Source organism: Lepisosteus platostomus, chromosome 9, assembly GCF_059453375.1.
Source record: "Lepisosteus platostomus isolate fLepPlt1 chromosome 9, fLepPlt1.hap1, whole genome shotgun sequence".
Classification (NCBI taxonomy): Eukaryota; Metazoa; Chordata; class Actinopteri; order Semionotiformes; family Lepisosteidae; genus Lepisosteus; species Lepisosteus platostomus.
Window position 1 is genome coordinate 44952144 of NC_142619.1, and position 17879 is coordinate 44970022.

Sequence of the window (17879 nt, forward strand, 5' to 3'; positions counted from 1 at the left end):
AACCTTGTCATCCCTCTGGGATACCCTCAGCACTGAAAGCTAGATGGTACAAGCCAGCTGATTTTATGTCTTACTTTTTTTTGTGAAAATGCAAGACCTGTTTCTCCAACACCACCTCATACAGTGACTTACAGATGTTAATCTTTTACCAGCTTCATTCTGGCACTTATAAAGTATTTCTTTTTTTTCCCCATGTGTGGGAAGAGAGAAACGAAAATGTTCAAAGAAATCCCATTGCAAAAATGAAAATCAATTCTTCATTACTTGCAGACACGCCAAGATTGTTCTGTTCACAAAATGCCTGCCTGTTCCTATCAAGAGGGTGTGATGTGTGGATGTATAGCAATGCATCTCATTAGCCTCTTTTAGCCAGTGATTGCCGGCCTGCTGTGTGCCTACCTGAATCTCCATGCCCTGCTCCAGCAACCGCTTGGCCTGATTCTCCACCTCCAGCCGAGCTCGTGCAATGAAAAGGAGGTCATTCTCAATCACATCTATTCCAGACAAATCCACTCCCTGAGACAGGTAGTCTGTAACACAGATGGAGAGAGCAGTGGAATATAGCTAGCAAGGTCGTCAAAGCAACAGTTCATTTTTACCTTAACAGAAAGAATTCAAAATAAACGTAAGACTTTTATTGCAAAATAATGTACGCCATTAATGCACTGGTTATTTAATACAAAAGTTACAAAGCCTTTCCACCCTAATGTGTAGCTAAAGATTCAGATAATGGAAAAGACATTTGCAACCTAATCTGTTACTTAACTCCAGGTGGATGCTTTTAATGTAATTGGATGTCAACTTAGCTGGAAAACAAGGTTTACGAGTCAAAAATGAAAATAAAAAGTTTTTTTTTGAAAAATCAGAATGTTTCCAATAAATTATTCATTAACTTTATAAAGACTTACATGGCTAAAATATATTAATATGTTAATAAAAATACAGAAAGCACTTCCTTTCCATAGATCTTGATACTCTTGAAAAGACAACATGCTTTTCTGGGGGAAAAAACAGAAAAGTACTGAAGTTATAGGATATGTGAGCATATGAGCTACAATAACATATCTGAATTCCACTAAAACACTTTAATACTACTAAAAGACTAAAATACTTTACTCTGGCAGCCAGGTCACAGTTCTCACAGTCATGTGTTCTTCTAGTTCATATTTGCAAAAAATACAGTAATGCTGTAAATTAATAAATTCCTAATACCTTCTGACGAGTAGATCAGGAAAACCATCATGGGAATTGTGTGGTTCCACGAGGTTCTACAATATTATTACATCATTATAAATGTATCCCAATCCCTGTGATTATTTCTCACACACAGCGTACAGCTAAGACATCAACGTGACATCAATATAAATGAAAACAGTTGAATTCACAATGATGTCACAGACGTCAGATTCATCTTCAAACTGTGAAAATGTGTGGTGGTCAGTCAATAATGTAACTATTTTAAAACACTGCTAAAATTTCTACATTGAATTCCTAAATTGTAGATTAAAATTGTTTTATATAATTTATGTAATTTCAAACTAACCTGAGTAAGAGTATATAATATTAAAATAGACTGCTGGTCTAGTACAGACAGATAAGCATCCCGATCAGAAACCCTTTGAGACAGGATAACGCTACTCAGAAGAAACCACAGCAAACCTGGGATCAATCCTGAGTGATACCATTATTTAGTGAGAGCTACAGCTGTAAGGACTATCTATTTCTGCATCACGTGCAACAGCAAGGACACAAACCCTTACCCCTGAATTACAGAATAAGACAGAGTTCCCCTGCATGCAACTGTAATTTTCAAGATTCCTGTGACCTTCAGGCAGAAGTTTTCTTATGAATTTAAGACTGACAGAGCAAATGCATCACTGAACACTGCAATGTATTTTTGCATTCGCTTTAGCGATGAAAAAATGTTCTTAAACACTTTTTTGTGACAGTAAGCAACTGAACAATTTCAAGCCTTTCGAGTTCAATAAGGAAAGAAGGACTACATTACATGCTGGCCTCCTTGAAAAACTATTCCTTATCTTCAGTACTCCAGAATCTGATATCAGTGCTTAACACTGTCAATTTCCTCCACATCAGGCATTAGGAATTGTAAGTTATTTGTTTTGTTAACATTTCTATATATAAATATACACTATATATTATAAATATATTCATATATAATATATAGAAAAATATTTTTGCAAAGAAGATTCCTTATTATCTTACAAGGCAGAAGAAATTACTGAAATTACTTCAAAGGAAAACAAATTTCCAATCTATTATTATAAGAGTGTCAGGAAATAGCTATTTATAGTACTCAAATACTGCATTTCTAAAAATATTAAAGAATAAACAACGATGGGTTTTAAGTATTTAGCAAGAAACAAGCCAAAGCAACTTATTTGGAACCTTTCCTTAAAAGACCCTGTAAACGGTACGTCATATCACACCTTCAAAACCTGTCAGACACTCCTGCACTTTCTTTGTAATTAATACTCCCTTTAGACAACACTTAAGACAAATCAAAATGAAATAATAGAATAATTCAGATGTCTACCATAAACTGTTCATAAATAAAAATTGCAAACATAATGCAAAATGATTTAGGGGCAACACGTATTAAAGGAAACTATGGGATGGAAATATTGTACTGTCCCTTGAAAGTTTAAATGTATTGTAGAAGTCATATTACTATCTTACTAATATCAAACACATTGAGAATAAATACACAACTGTTTTCCAGCTCAATCCACTGGTCATCGTATCTTCTTGATGGCACCCCAATGATGGTGAGCTGAACAATTCTCAGGGTGGGTATTATCAAAAACATTAACAGACACTTATTATGCATGAGCAACTTGTCATTTAGTAAGCAACCTCAGTATGTAATGAAATTACTATTTGTAACAACTTAATAGAACAGTAATTTAATATTAAAACAAGTTTAAAGAGAAAAATTAAAAAACTAAAAACATACATGTTACAAATAACAGGAGGTAACATTACTCATCTATCTTTTGATTGCTAGATGCTTAGTTACCAATGACCACACAGTCACTTCTTGAAAGAAGGAAGAGTGTCTCCAACAATTCTTTGCATAAAGTGTTATCTTTGTGTTCTCACTTCTAAATGCTTTCCTGTGTTGTAACAAATTTGCATTATTTCTGAAACATTTTCTTTCTCCAATAAAGCCTTACCTTAAGAATTGAGGTGATGCCTCATGAAAAAAAACAATTGACTGACTTCTCTCTCTCTTAGTTTAATTAAGTTCATCTGCTCATTAGTGTCTAAAACGTATTAAAAAGCTGCCTATTTGAAAGCAGTACCTTTGTGGAGGACAGGTAAAAAACAGTGAGTGACATTAGGCGTCAGGTTTTGCTTTAACTAGCTTTAAAATGAAGACAGTCAGGAGGAGTTTTCCTAAAATCGAGCTCATTACTAGAGACAAATGCTAATGTTTCATGGCTGCATTTAACTATAGTTTGGATTCTAGGTTTGGTTTTCATTGCAGGTATGTATAATAAGAGTCAATCAAGGACAGAATCCTTTCTTTCAAAAATATTTTTCAGATCAATGCTTACGGTCAATGCTTGACCTTCAGAGGTCCGTAGAGGCAACATCCAGCTGACTCCAATATACAGGTGCAGCCACAGCTGCCGGGGTAAAACCCACTGATAGGATTGTCCTGAAATGGAGTTCGGAAGCTCTTTCCATGGACTGTCGTTATTCCATATATTGTACAAACTGTTCTAAAGTTTGTTATAATTTATTGTGGGCAGGTTTTGTTCATGTTGAGCGAAAGGTCGCCACCACCGCCCATCCTTTTTCTAATCACTTTATTTACAATTCAGAACTGCGGGGGAGATGGAGCCTGTCCTGGCATCTCTTCAGCAGTGGGGCAAGGAGGAGACACCCTGGAAGTGACGCCAGTCCATCGCAGGGTGAAACAAGACATTTTCCCAGCAGCCAATCGACCTACAAGTACGTCTTTAGACTAGGGGAGACAACCGGAGTACCCCAGAGGATGCCCACATGAACATGGGGAGAACGGATAAACTCCACGCAGACAGCACCCCAGGAAATGAACCCAGGGCCCTATACCTGCGAGGCAGCAATGCCAACCACTGTGCCACTGTGCCGCCCATCGCCATTATTGATTTCTAAATATAGATTACATGTTTAATGACATTTACCTGTTCTGTTTTATGCGTGTTGGCACTGGATTAAGAATATCCCGTGACCATTAAAACCTATATTTGCTCTCTAGTATGTGTTTCACTATTGATTATGAATAAGTCAACTGGGATGACTTTGAGAATGCCTTTGAAGACTTTTAACCCTGGAACCAGGTTTCCTTATCATCCTTTCTGCTTAAAACTAAAAATGTCGATGCAGCAATATTATGGTGACCAAAATTCTTTGCTTCCCATATTGGCAAAAGGATATATTACTGCACTATTTACTGTATACTGACATCTTTTTTGGAATGTGGCACCCAAACCTGTATGCAATATTCTATTTGAGGTCTTATAAGCACATTACACATTTAATATACAGTAACCAACCAAGTTTAGCACTTCCAACTATACATCTTAAATTCTGTTAGCCTTGTATTTTCTTAATCAAGTTGTACTGAAGACAACAGAATGTTTATGATAAGTCTTTTTCCAAGCAAAACATTTTTTATAATTGCTTTAAATATAATTCCATTTGACTACAATAAATGTTATCATCACGTTTTTGCCCAGTCTTGAAATGTACCTATTTTTTAAAAAATTAATTTGCTGCTTCTATTGTGTTTACTAATTCTCATATTTGGGCATATGCAAACCTGACTAATTCTTGATAGTAGAATCTAGAATATTTGGTATATATTAGGAAGAACAATGTTTGTAATACAGGTCCCTAAGGTATTCAATTTATTACAAAACCCCACTTTGTGCAATCACTCCTTATCTGTACTTGGTTTCCAATCTATTAACCGGTTCTTAATCCTAAAGACAAGCATTATTTCAAGCCTATTGCTTGCCTATAAACCTACATTACTACTGCCTGCAATTTAACAAATAATCTGGACCACATTCATTAGGTACTCTGTGACCGTGGACATTTTTAAGTCTTGCTTGAAGAACTACTTTTTTTACTGTAGTTTTCCTTGCACCCTTCTGTTGTATTTGGTAATTTCACTGTTTTTTATGCAGTATTATGCATGTACGGTCGTAGTACACTTTGAGATTTTTTTTAATGTGCTCATAAATGAACGTCATTAGTATTAAAGTACAAATCGTGTATCACAATGGATTTGGAAGGTGTAGGTTTTTAATCAGACATCTGCGAGGCACAGCATATTCTTATGACACACATGCAGCCTTAAGAGCGATTCCTATTGAAACCCCTTTAAAAATTTCTTTGATAGCGGAAGCCAGTATTATTCGTGGCAAAGTGTTTGGGAAATGACAGTAATGAAGTGGAGCATCACAAACCGTTACACAGGGTGTCGAACGTCATTCCCCTCTCAATTTGCTGCACCATATGTCACGAATGAGCCAAAAGGGTCTCTGCCAGGAAAGCGTCATTAATTCAGACATCTGTACAAGCTTCAGTGCAGCTGCTGGACTCGCCTGAGCCAGTGTACTTCTTTAGTCAGCAAGAGGATAAGGTCAAGTGACTGCCACAACTGCAGCACTTAATGTTTCCTGTATAACCACGGCATCATTTGTCTGTTTTCCCTAAAATCTGCATGTGCAATGTGGGGCAAAAATGTTTTCATTCATCTTTAATACAACTCAGATTAAGTCCTTCCCTACCTAAACACAGGACATTTTTTCCAGCAGCAAGGCACTAGCGATAAAATAATAACTAGCAATAATCTGATAAAAGAGAGCAGACGGAGAAAGCTGGACGCAAAACAGGAATACGGAAACGTAAGGCAAACCCAAAACCGAATGTTAGAGAAAAGGAGGACAAAAGAGGGCAAACAAACTAAAACCAAAGAGAACCAGGGATGAAGAAAAACATAAGATAAGACAAGGGAATTATGAGCACAAAAAATATTTAAAATAATTGGTCATGAAATATTTGCCTGACACAAAAGAAGTTTCCTCTCACTCACTAAACAGATTTGCACAAAGTAATCCACCCCAATGGTGAAAGGGACATACAGTAGATAAAATGCTGTCAAAAACAATATTGAAAAAAAAACTAGGATTTGAGAAGCAACTAAAGGTAATTTATACTGTTTTTGTGGTTTACAGTCACAAATGAATGTGACAAATATACATACATTATATGAAGAAAATGTCTAAGGCAATATTCCGTTTCACTCCTATTGGGAAATCTATTCTTTGAAGATGACCTATCACCTATTACAGAGAGCCATAGCCACATAACAAACCCTGCAGAGAAGAGATGTGAACAATTCGCTGAAATACGAGCAGCACACATTCAACTGATTATTCAACAAGCCTACAAATGTCTCATTTAATCATGGGTTTTGTACTGATGCAACATAATCAGTGTTCCTGGTATTGTATTTGTATTGGCTAGTCCCAGACAGACAGAAGTTGGAATATGAAAAGCATGACAAATATATAAGAAAATCCAACCCACAGCACTATGATGTGATTAGATCTTAAGGCTGTGAAAAACTGCATCCACAGTGCAATCTAACATACTTGTTGCTGCATTTCATAAAAAAAAGGCTTTAACCTTCAAACACGTATCCCTGGAAGTAAACATGGAAAGGAAACTGCTTGCAAAACCCAGGGAGCATCAGAGGAGAGCAGAACCTCATGGAGAATAATTATCTCGCATTTTGTAGTTTTGAAAATGAGTTAAAACCACAGAAGTAAACCTTTGGATTTGCTTTTAGTTTTCTGTTGAAGATGGAGTGGGGTCTCATAGTATAATCCGCAAGCTCTAAAAATAATTAAAGGCAGAAATTAAAACACGTACAGAACAAAATTACAGATGATGTTAGATTTAGACAGGGTGGGACATAAATAAATATTTTTAAATTAATTAATTTGTTGTAGTAATGATACAGTGAAAACATTTTTTGGAGAGGGTGAGGTAAACTTAAAAATAAAGATCCTTCAATATATTAAATGGGTTGTGTAACCCAGGATATAAACTCTATACATTCCCAGCATTAAGAACACCTGGTAGAATTGTCACGACACTTGGCTCTGCATTTGATTGCTACGACCACATACTGTAGATATTTGCACTGTATTTTCAACAGAAATGTCAATCTATATTTCCAATAATGACTCTGACATTTATTTTACAATTTTTCAGCGTGTAACACAGATACCAGTTACATATTTATGAATGTTAAATAATGACAATGGGCTAGAAAGTTGCAGTCGTCTTCCTGTGTGTGTACTGTTGTGAAAATGTATGTTTGCCTTTCATACACGTAAAAGCACGGTAGTTTCATCCACCTCCTACCAGAATGCTAGATCACGATGGTACACCCTCTCACCAAAACAGCACATCTTTTAAATAAAAGCACTGTTTGTCTGGATACATTAAAAATATCTCTTGAGTATTTTACATACTCTTTTTTAAAAAACAGTTTAAAAAAAGAATATTTGTTTTTACATGTGGTTAAACCAGTTTGATTCAGCAGGAATGTATTAGTCTGGAAATATGCACCTTCCCATAAAAATGCTGACTGAATGGGTTTTAACATTCCTCAGTGTGCTGTGAGAGAGAGTCACCCTGTTCACCCCCAAGGAGTCCTCAGGTTCTCCTTTCTGGGTGCAGGAGACTACTGGACGTAAACGTCCTCCCTCTCCCCTGGCCACAGGAGGCCTCGTTCGCTTCTCTGCTGTTCGCTTGGCTGCTTTTGATAGCTCCTCACTGTCACGGACAGCTGTGGTTTACTCTCCTTGTGCAACGTCTCCCGGGAGAACCCTGACCAAGGCAATGGGACCCTAAGCCACCCAGAACCTGCAGTTTCATCTATGTTTTTTGCTCCTGTATATCACCATTAAGATGGGAAAGAGTCTCTCAACAGAAGGCATTTCCACCCTCCAGAGCATTAGAGCACCTTCCACAAGGACACAGTGTTCATGCAAGCTGGGGGTTTTCCCAGTCCTGGTACCTCAGTAAGCGCAATGACTTCATGACATTCTGATAATTCTACAATTCCTGCAAGGGTTGCTGGACAAGAGGAAGTTGGTATCTACAGTATACCAAAAGTCAACTCTACTGTGTGCCATCTCAATGTGCCATGACAGGTAAGGCCAGGTAAACAAGCAACTCCAGAGGTACTTCCCTTAGCTTGGTATATCGGCAATCTGGTTCGTGCTTGATCACCGGGTTGCAAATATTATGTGCTGATTCCTACTATATGTCGATTTCAATTCAGATATCTAAGGTGTCACTAAATTGTCTGTCTAGGTTTATGATACCTACAGTACTCAAATTGTTTTGTGACACACCTACAAGGAAGGTGCAGCGTTCTCAAGATTTTATCACCTCAACATTGCACATAAGGGATGTCCTTCCATAAGCACTAGGGTTCTACAAACAGCATGTGTGTCTACAACAGGAAGGTCCTATCACCCTGCTCTGCTCTTCTGAATTTTACCATCCTGAAGTTTTGAAAAAAAATGTGGCTTAGAATGGTAGGTCAATTGGGTCTAGCCCCTTAACACTGAGATGAACACAAAAAGGCAACATATTAACGCAAATTTAACTGTCTGACTTTATAAGTGTCATTAGGGGTGCAAAACATACCACATTTATCAAAAGCTTTTGATAGATAACATTATTACTATTAAAATAAATTTCCCTCTGAGGAATTGCATTAAAATACAAGAATATAGTTATAAACTATAGCTTGTTACCTGTGTTTATACAGCTGTTTTTGCTCATTTTTATCAAGGATGCCAATCATTTCAGAGATGACTGTACAGTATGTGTAATAGAGGACCTGGATGCAAAAGCAGTGTAGAACAACGTTTGCCTTATTATTCATCATTACCTAATGCTCAACAACAACGACATTCACAAAACCTAACAGAACATGTTTCAACTTAAGGCTATTCTTTTGTATCAGAGGCAAAAACCCTGTCTTGACACTACTTTTCTTCCAGGGGCATTATAATAATTTTTATACGGATTAGGCATATTAGATTTCTTGAGGTCATTACACAGTCACTGTTTTAATTCTAAGAACAGTACTTGAATATGATTCACGTCTAAAAAGACCTAGAAGCTATCTCTAACCCCCATATGTGGCATGGAGGTCATAGAAGTTAAAACAAGCCAAAGAGCACTTAATGATTTCAGATGGGAAGTTTGAAATCAAAATTATTAGGATTTTTTAAAAGTAATCAGTTATGAATTTAAAAAGAAATTTAACTTTAATTTTTTGGTAGTTCACAAAATCATTTCACCATTCAAAAAGACACCCAAGCTGGACCTAAAGCTTCACGGTTCAGTTATTCAGTCAATCCTCCAGGAGATGATACAAATTATAAATGGAGGAATAAGACAAAAGAGGCGCGAGTGCAATTTATTGATTTGTCATGCCTAAGTGAACTCGGAGATACAGGAACTAAACTCAGACAATAGGACATTATGAAGGCTATTAAATTCTCCTGCCAGTATTTAAGATCAAGACGTTCCTAAAACAAAAATAAAAATGAGAAATATGTAAAACATGAATTTGGAGATATGAAAAATAATTTTCAGATCAGCTAAAAAAATCTCATATAAAGCTTTATGTTCTTTTCACTTTCAGGCTGTATGCTATAAAAAAAGGGTGTATATCATGGACAAGACTGGGTCTGATTTTTAGCACAAAAAATAACCTTTGGCTTTCTCAAACGAACCGCTCATTCACAGCAGAATTACGAATGCCCTTGAAAGCCAGCATGAGGCACACACAGGTGAAAATTACATAGATTTTTCTTCATTATTGCAAGGACTCCCTCTTGTTCTGTAACACCCCAACCCATGAGACTCTTACACAAAGCAACACACTATGTAAAAACAGAACATCCCTTGAAAAACGGCATTTTTTACATAATATGTAAATACTGTACATATAATAGTGTCTTTTTCAATTTGCATATAAAAACAGATAATTTTGTCTCTCACAAAATTTGCATTTGAGTGGCACAGAGGTGCAGTGGGAAGCACTGGTGCCTCACAGTGCTGGAGCCCACGGTTCAATTCCGGAACCAAGGTGCTATCTGTGTGGAGTTTGCATGTTCTGCCCTTGTTCACGTGTGCTTTCACCAAATGCTCCGGTTTCCTCCCACAGCCCAAAGACATACGTTAATTTGCTTCTAGGAAAATAGGCTCCGGTGTGCGTGTTTGACTCCGTGTCTGCACATGCCCTGTGATGGACCTGACGTCCCATCCATTGTGTAACCCACAATGCACCAGCTGCTTGTCTCTGGTTTCCCAGTGACCCTTAATTGGACACCGTGGTTAGAAAATGAATTGGAAAATGAATACACACATTTATGTTAAAGCTGCCAGTACTTAAATGCATATATCAGGCAGCAATCTTAAAGCTTTTTTAGACTTAAGCTTTAGACAGTTACATCCAGAAAGTACAAAAAATGTGAATTACATGAATTAAGGAGGTTCTTCCACATTTTTTTTTTCATTAAATGCATTCAGGTATAGGAAATCACAGCCGAAAAAAACGTTTTCATGTGCACATTTTCCATTTCAAAGTGTACTGCACGCATTGCTGGGGCGGGGGGGGGAGTGTTTTATCAAGATGTTTAATCTCAGTGTGCAGAAATAATTCTATAATGATCTAGTGAGACTTAAGCCATTATATTTTAAATTAACAATGCTGATACCTGTATTTTTTGTAGAACAAAATATAGTCTTTTAGCAGTGTAGATGTGGAGAGAGGAACACTATGCTCTGAGGAACACCTGACAATCAATTAGCTTTGATAAGCACATGTATGATGAATAAGCTACTAAAACACTAAATAATTTTAGTTTACATTGAGTTGTTGTGATTACATTTTTTAACATTCTGATCAATGTGAATTTAAGAGATAAATGACAAACTTTTTTCTCACTGTATTAATAACAGTCAAAGATGTTACAGTAGTAGTTATAAAGGTTTTGAATAAATTGTTGATATACAAATATTCTTAATCTTCATTTTGATTTAGACATGTACATCAGAGTACCTCTGACACTGTCCTAAAGAAACACAAGACATGCCATAAAATGTAGACACTCAACTGTAGATATTAGTCTTCCTTAAAACAAACTGGAGTCACAGAAGTACAAACAGAAATAATTTTAATTTATCAGTAAAACACATATATGTAGCGCGATTTATCAAACTTACATTCTACACTGCTAGTGTGCAAATGTTATCTTAAACACACATGCCTTACATTGCACGGAAAGAATGTAAGAAAGGTTATGAAAAAGACTTTAGAAGTCATTTGGTCCATGTAGTTTGTTTAGTCACTATCAAGTAATTGATTCAAGTATCCAGCTGTTTTTTGCAAGAAGCCTGGGTAACAACTTCTTAAACTAGGCTAGGCTGTTCTGAAACAAATAAGCTGTACAGCATGACTGTTCCAGATGTACACAATCCCTTGCATAAAAATGCGTCTGCTGTTTTAAACACAGGTCCTTATAGTTTTCATTTGTGTCCTTTCTGTCATGTTTCACTATTTACACTGAAGACGTCTATTAGGTTGCCTTTGTGAATGCCTATGAAAAATTGTAAATTTTAATTAGGTATCCTTGTAGTTCAAAACTGAGAATATTAATTTTAAGTTTTGGAGTGGTCTTTTCTAAATTGATTCTAGAGCACAAATCTCTAAATATTCTAAATGAGGTCTTACTAGTGCACTATACATTTTTAATATAACACCTGACAATTTAAATTCTAAACTTTAAATTATATATTCTAAATGTGTTTTCTTACAAAACAGACCATGCCTAAAATATGAACAGTTGGATGTGCTTCAGCATCTCACATTGAAATAATTGTATTCAGATTAACCTTAAAGATGAGAAAGCAAAGTCTTTATATGGTCAGAAAGGTAAAAAGAGGAAAACGAAACAGGGAAATAATTCCTGAAATATATGGTATAGTCTTGAACCATCCAAATGCACAATCCAAATTCATTTTTGCTATTTCCTGACTCACTGAGCTTAGCAGTATGTTATATTTACTGGTAAATATCTAAAGGACTGAACTTCAGAGAATCTGGCTCATTGAGGTAATTTCCATCACTTGAAATAAAGAAATCACCAAATTGTTCACAATCACAAAACATACATGTAAGTACTGCCATTTTTTAATAAATTAAGAGAACTACATTATTAGTATTTCATTCCATTTTGACAACATTTAAAGTAACACATGACTGGAAATATGACTTGAAAATAAATACTGCAAAATATTAAGCAGCAAAAATGTCAGAAAATAACTGTCAACCTGCAAAAAATATTTCACTTAATCCAACTGCTAAAACAGAGACTTTTTGTAATGAAAATCATTTAATAAACTATACAAGTAGTTTCTAATTGAACACCATAATTCATTTTCAGATGTCAAACCAAGCAATGAAAGTGTACAATGATTATACTGATCCATACAGAAACATGCTGTTACCAGGATTAACCTTTATCAAACTGAATTAATTCAATGAAGTCTGTTAAGAAGTAAAAAAAGGTTGTATTTTCGGAAATATTTTCAATAAACATGTGTCTTTGGCCATTCAGAAAATGTACATATTGACCAGGAGACCATACAATACTTTTTAGGACTACAAGAGGTCTGCTGCAGTAAACTTATTTTCTTGATATATAGGAGGATAGGCTGTTCATTTGATTTACAAAGCAAAGGGCTCCAAAGATAACAGTCTAAGAAATGAGAGAAATTGGTCATTTGCTGTACCTCTTCTCGAGTACAACAATGCAATTTTCTGTCAATAATATATCTTCATAAATATCATGTGCTCCTTAAGATCCTCCTAATTGCCTGGAAGGCTCTGCATCATCTTTCCTTTCTAGAAAGCTACAAGGATTCCTTTCGTTTCTAGACTTTTGAGTGGGATTGTGACACTTTACAATAAGCAGTGAAAATACCATGTAAACTCTTGAATATTTTAAAAATAAAAAAACATTTCTGAAAAACAAATGAACACGGGTTTGACATCATTTAAAAACAGAAATCAACAAAACCATTTCCTAACTTTTTAATGTAACAAGTAGAGACCCTCAATTTAAGTTATACTAAACTCACGACTAAGCACATTCAGCTTAAAAAAATGTTAAAAAAGTAATTTCCTTGAATAGCTCCGGAAAGCTGTCAGCTGTGACGGTACTATGAGACCAGTAGTTCAACACTGAGGCACAACGACACACGTACACAATATCCACATATGGCTTTTATGAGCAGGCCCCTTGTGACATCTCTGAATAGTCCATTTTGAGTAAATCTGAACTAAACAAACATTTCAAAGTATTAACTTGAAAGACTCAATAAGAACTAAAAGGCATAGGAGCTCCTGACTGCATATGATTATAGATTCCCCATCAGTTTGAATTTAAAATCTCATGGGAAACTATTTTATAATATAACCTTTTCTTATTAATATTTTGTCCTGTAGTGTTATTTTTTTACATTTTTATGATATTTTATGCCTCCTGGAAATCTTCTATGTTTTATGTTGTCTACACAAATTAAGTTGTGTTAGGCATGAAATATCCTATATAAGTTGCAGAAAGCACTCCCTGAACAAAACTATATACATTATATGTATATGCAGTTTTATATTATTTCTGGCTGTAAGGTTATGTCACTAATAGCATTTCAAACCTCCCCCCAAAACCTCTCATTTGATGAAAAAATACAAGATTACTATGAAATTTGCTGTCAACAATACATATTCCACAGCTAATGTACTTGTCTTTGCGGGAACATCCATTTATCCTACTTCATTTTAAGTAAAATTAAACTCAAAAGAGACAATGGTCAGGAAGAGGAGCTTCCTTTCAATTCAGCAAAGGGAATCAGAAAGAAAGCCTACATTAGTGTTTTTAAATAACACAAGCCAGTCAGAAAATTTACAGTACCTAGCGTGACAAGAATGTTTCATCCATCAAAGATGAAGTATAAGCATTCAGTCAAGACACAAGGAACTTTCACTACTGTGCATTAATTGAAGTGTTTACCTGTCAAGTAACACATAAGCTGGAAAATGATATGACCCTAGGACAAAAACAGGTTGAGAAAGCAGATATGGTACATAAAATTACTGTTCCTCCTCTTTTCAAGACTCCAATATCTACTGCACTCTTACCACGAGGTACAAGAGAGCCCACAACTTTTCAATTTTAATAAATATATTACTGGGGAACAAATTCTTCTCCACTTGACAACGCTACCGAAGCTGCCCTAGGAGATCTAACTGCATCTGATTAAATAATTGTATGGGTACACGTAATGACCCTATAGCGATGCAAATATTCTTTACCAACAAAAAAAGGGGTAGAGGGATAAAGACATGAATAAATTCCACTTGGCTTTCGGCCAGGTACCTGCCGATAACTGTGTGAAAGCAAGCGTGAAATAAACCTGCTTTTCATTATGAAAGTAAGGTGGCTCAAGAAAAGCCCACAAAGGAAATGGAAAAAAAAAAATCTTGCTCCTAAAACTAAAAAGCACTATTACAAGTAACCTTTTCAAAATTAAACATTTAGGCTTCATTATAAAATTAACATTTTCTACCTCCTCTCAGTATGGCCCTGATAAAGCCTGCTGTGATAATTCGTTTAAAGTTATATCCCACTTAGCTTGACTTTATTTCTTGTCTGATTTCACTTTCTGGTTCCAGTTAAAGTCATTAACTGGGTTTGAAGTTCTGCACAACTTCGGCAACAAACGCAATATCTTCTGCAATAAATCTGCCAGATTCATCTTTGAACGGAAAGTGTAACTTGTTTTTGACTCTGATCCACGGATTTTCCCCCTGCGGGCCCTGAGGCATCTTCAGTGCGGGTCACTGCCAAGGAAGACGCCTGAGCACATGACTCTCCACCTCTGTGACTCTTCCACACTCTGGAACCAGGAGTTCCACTGTGTTGAGAATGATTCATATATAGTTGAAAGAAAAAATAAGAACCATAACATTGACCGAAAAATATCAGGCACTTTGTCACAAATATGTCATTTCACAATATAAACCTGTGTGAAATTGCAGGTAACATTAAGAGAGCTTGCCTTTGCTGAGGTGTCTCAAACCCAATATCCTAAGTAATCTCTAGCACAAGATTTGTTTTTGTCAATTGTGTCATTTAGGGAAAGTAAAGAAAAATAATTTCACAAGAAAAGAAAAACGAGGTTAATTTAAAAACTGAGGGGTACAATAGAACAATGTTGATGCTGCCAGCAGGATTGGGGCTACACTTATATTATATTATGTTTTTTTTTTTTAATCCCAAAGGCCAAATACTAGGTTATTCAACAGAAGTTTCTTCCTTTTATCTCTTAAAATAAGACTGTGAATTACAACATATTAAATAAGATTTGTTCTGTAAAGGTAGTAATAAAATGTTTATTTTATTTTTTTGCTACACAAATATGAGGAGATAAAAGATATTTTTTATAAGATATTTAGATATCCTTGATGTAAGTGAATAGGGGACCAATATCTTACTGTACAAGACCCTTCAAAGACCTCATATCCTGAACACACACAATCTTTTCTGTAGGAATTTCTGCTCTTTCCCACGGCTTCTAACAGCTCTTTGACACTGGACAAACGTAAACAGATGTTTGTTCAGGAATAAGTCTTCCTCTTCTATTAGGGGTTATGGAAAATCTTCCTTGCTAGCTCTTAGTTTAAGTCCCAAAATCCTCTGAAACGCCATTCCAGTTTTCCAGACAGGAAATGAAACTATTGAGGTACAGCGTATGTGATTTGTACAGTAGGTGCATAAGAATATAGGAAAGGTTACAACTGAGAGGAGGCTAGTTTGGTAGTCAGTGGTTAACTGATCAAAGGACTTCATCTAGCCATTTTTTGAAAGTTGCCAGTCTATTGGCTTTAACAACATGGTTGGGTGAACTGTTTTACAGTATTGCAACTCCTTTACTTTTAAATGCAGTTCCACAGTTTCCACCTGTGCCCTGTGTACCTGTTTCACTGTTCATTCTGCAGAATTAAACTGGGTTGACTTTGTGAATACCTTTAAGGATTTTGAACACTTGGATCAGGTTCCCTTGTAGTCTTCTTGTCAAGAGCAAAAAGGTTCAGTTCCTTCAGCCTGTCAGTACAGGACATTCTCTTAAATCACAGGAATGTACAGTATCTGTCTGCTCTTCTCTAAACTAATTCCAGGGCAGCAGTACCTTTTCAATAACATGGTGACAAACATTATACACAATATTCTTAGCGAGGTCTTAGCGAGAGAATCTGTACTGTCCATTTTTAATGTGGCATACTGGTTTTATTTTAGAATGTTTCAAAACTTTAAAAGCATTTTTCCCTTTTAGTTTTAATTGTAACCTTCATCCATCCCATTCAGGGTGTATCCTGTCTGGCACCTGTTGCCTGCTGGGAAAAGTTCTGGCTCGCCATGGGACCATGTACCGGATAAAGTCGTTACAAAATGGATGGATGGAATTTCCAATTCATGCTGTCTAGATGTATGTGATGCATTCAGATAAGCACGTACTGTACATCCTTTTCACAGGCAGCCTCTTCAAGCTCACTGTTTCCCATTTTGTCTCTGTAGCTTATGTCTTTTCTACCTGCATTTATTACAATACACTTGTCTACACTGTTATGTGCCAGGTGTTTGCCCAGTCTTACATTTTATGTAGATCTTTGCTTATTTAATTTACTGCTTATATAGTGTTTGCTAATCCTGCTATTTTGGCATCATCTGCAAACTTGACTAGTCGATGACCTATACCAGAACCTAGAATATTGATATAGAAAAGGAAGTGCAGTGCTGCCATATCCATGTGTAGTGAAATTCTATGCATTGCCTATGAAATAACCTTAGACAAATGCTTGGTTGTTGAAACAGGATTACTTGTGGTGTGAAACTGGAGTCTAGTCAATGACAAAAAATGAAGTGCTACCGCAGATTTATCATTTATCTACGTACTGGAATTTTCTAGGAATTGTGAAGATGCAACAAAAAAAGGTATGCTTGAGTTTACCTAGAACATGACTAAGAATTTGGAACACAAGTAGCAGGGATAATACAATGACGTCCCACATCTACCTAGACTGATCTCATCTAAACTACTGCATTTCGCCCTAGATAGAACAGATTGCCACTGATTTCTGAGAGAAAATTCAGAGAAGTTCAAGGATATTTATTTTGCAGCTGAAGAACATGACTTTGTAAAGTGTCTAAAATGACAGAAGGATCATCATCATGAAGAAAGAAGGTGATGCTTGGAATAGGTAAGAAGGAGTCCTGCACTTTAATCTGATAAACAGGAATCATCTAAAAAACAGTAAAGTGTCTATGCTGTGGTGATTTGGTTAATACATATTTTGACATCCCAACCCATAAAGAGGAAAAAGATCACCTAATTCAGCTTCAATGTTTGTGTTCTAATTGCTTTCAAAATAATTTTAACAATTAGAGGTCCAATGAAGAACCATACTGTAGTTTACACTTAATTCCTATTGCCAGTTTTAATGCATAAGTTGAATCAGTCATCATTTAAGATGGTTTTGAAGTGTAAATTTAAAATCATGCCTCACTGCTTAATCTAAACTTGATCACAGTGACTAGGATACGTGCTACACTGTGAGTACTTTTACACCAATGATAAATGTGAAGAGAAATCCACTATCATACAGTCTTATTTTACAGATGGGGATGGGTGAAGTTTAA

The 17879-nt window shown here is 35.9% G+C and overlaps 1 protein-coding gene across 1 annotated transcript in view; it reads right to left on the reverse strand.

The window, feature by feature from the left end:
- cog5 (component of oligomeric golgi complex 5) overlaps window positions 1-17879 on the reverse strand; it is a 187072-nt gene that overhangs the window by 134246 nt on the left and 34947 nt on the right. Inside the window, exon 7 of the mRNA XM_088645186.1 lies at window positions 400-530. Coding sequence (XP_088501312.1) covers window positions 400-530 — 131 coding nt within the window. The remainder of the gene's footprint in view (window positions 1-399; window positions 531-17879) is intronic.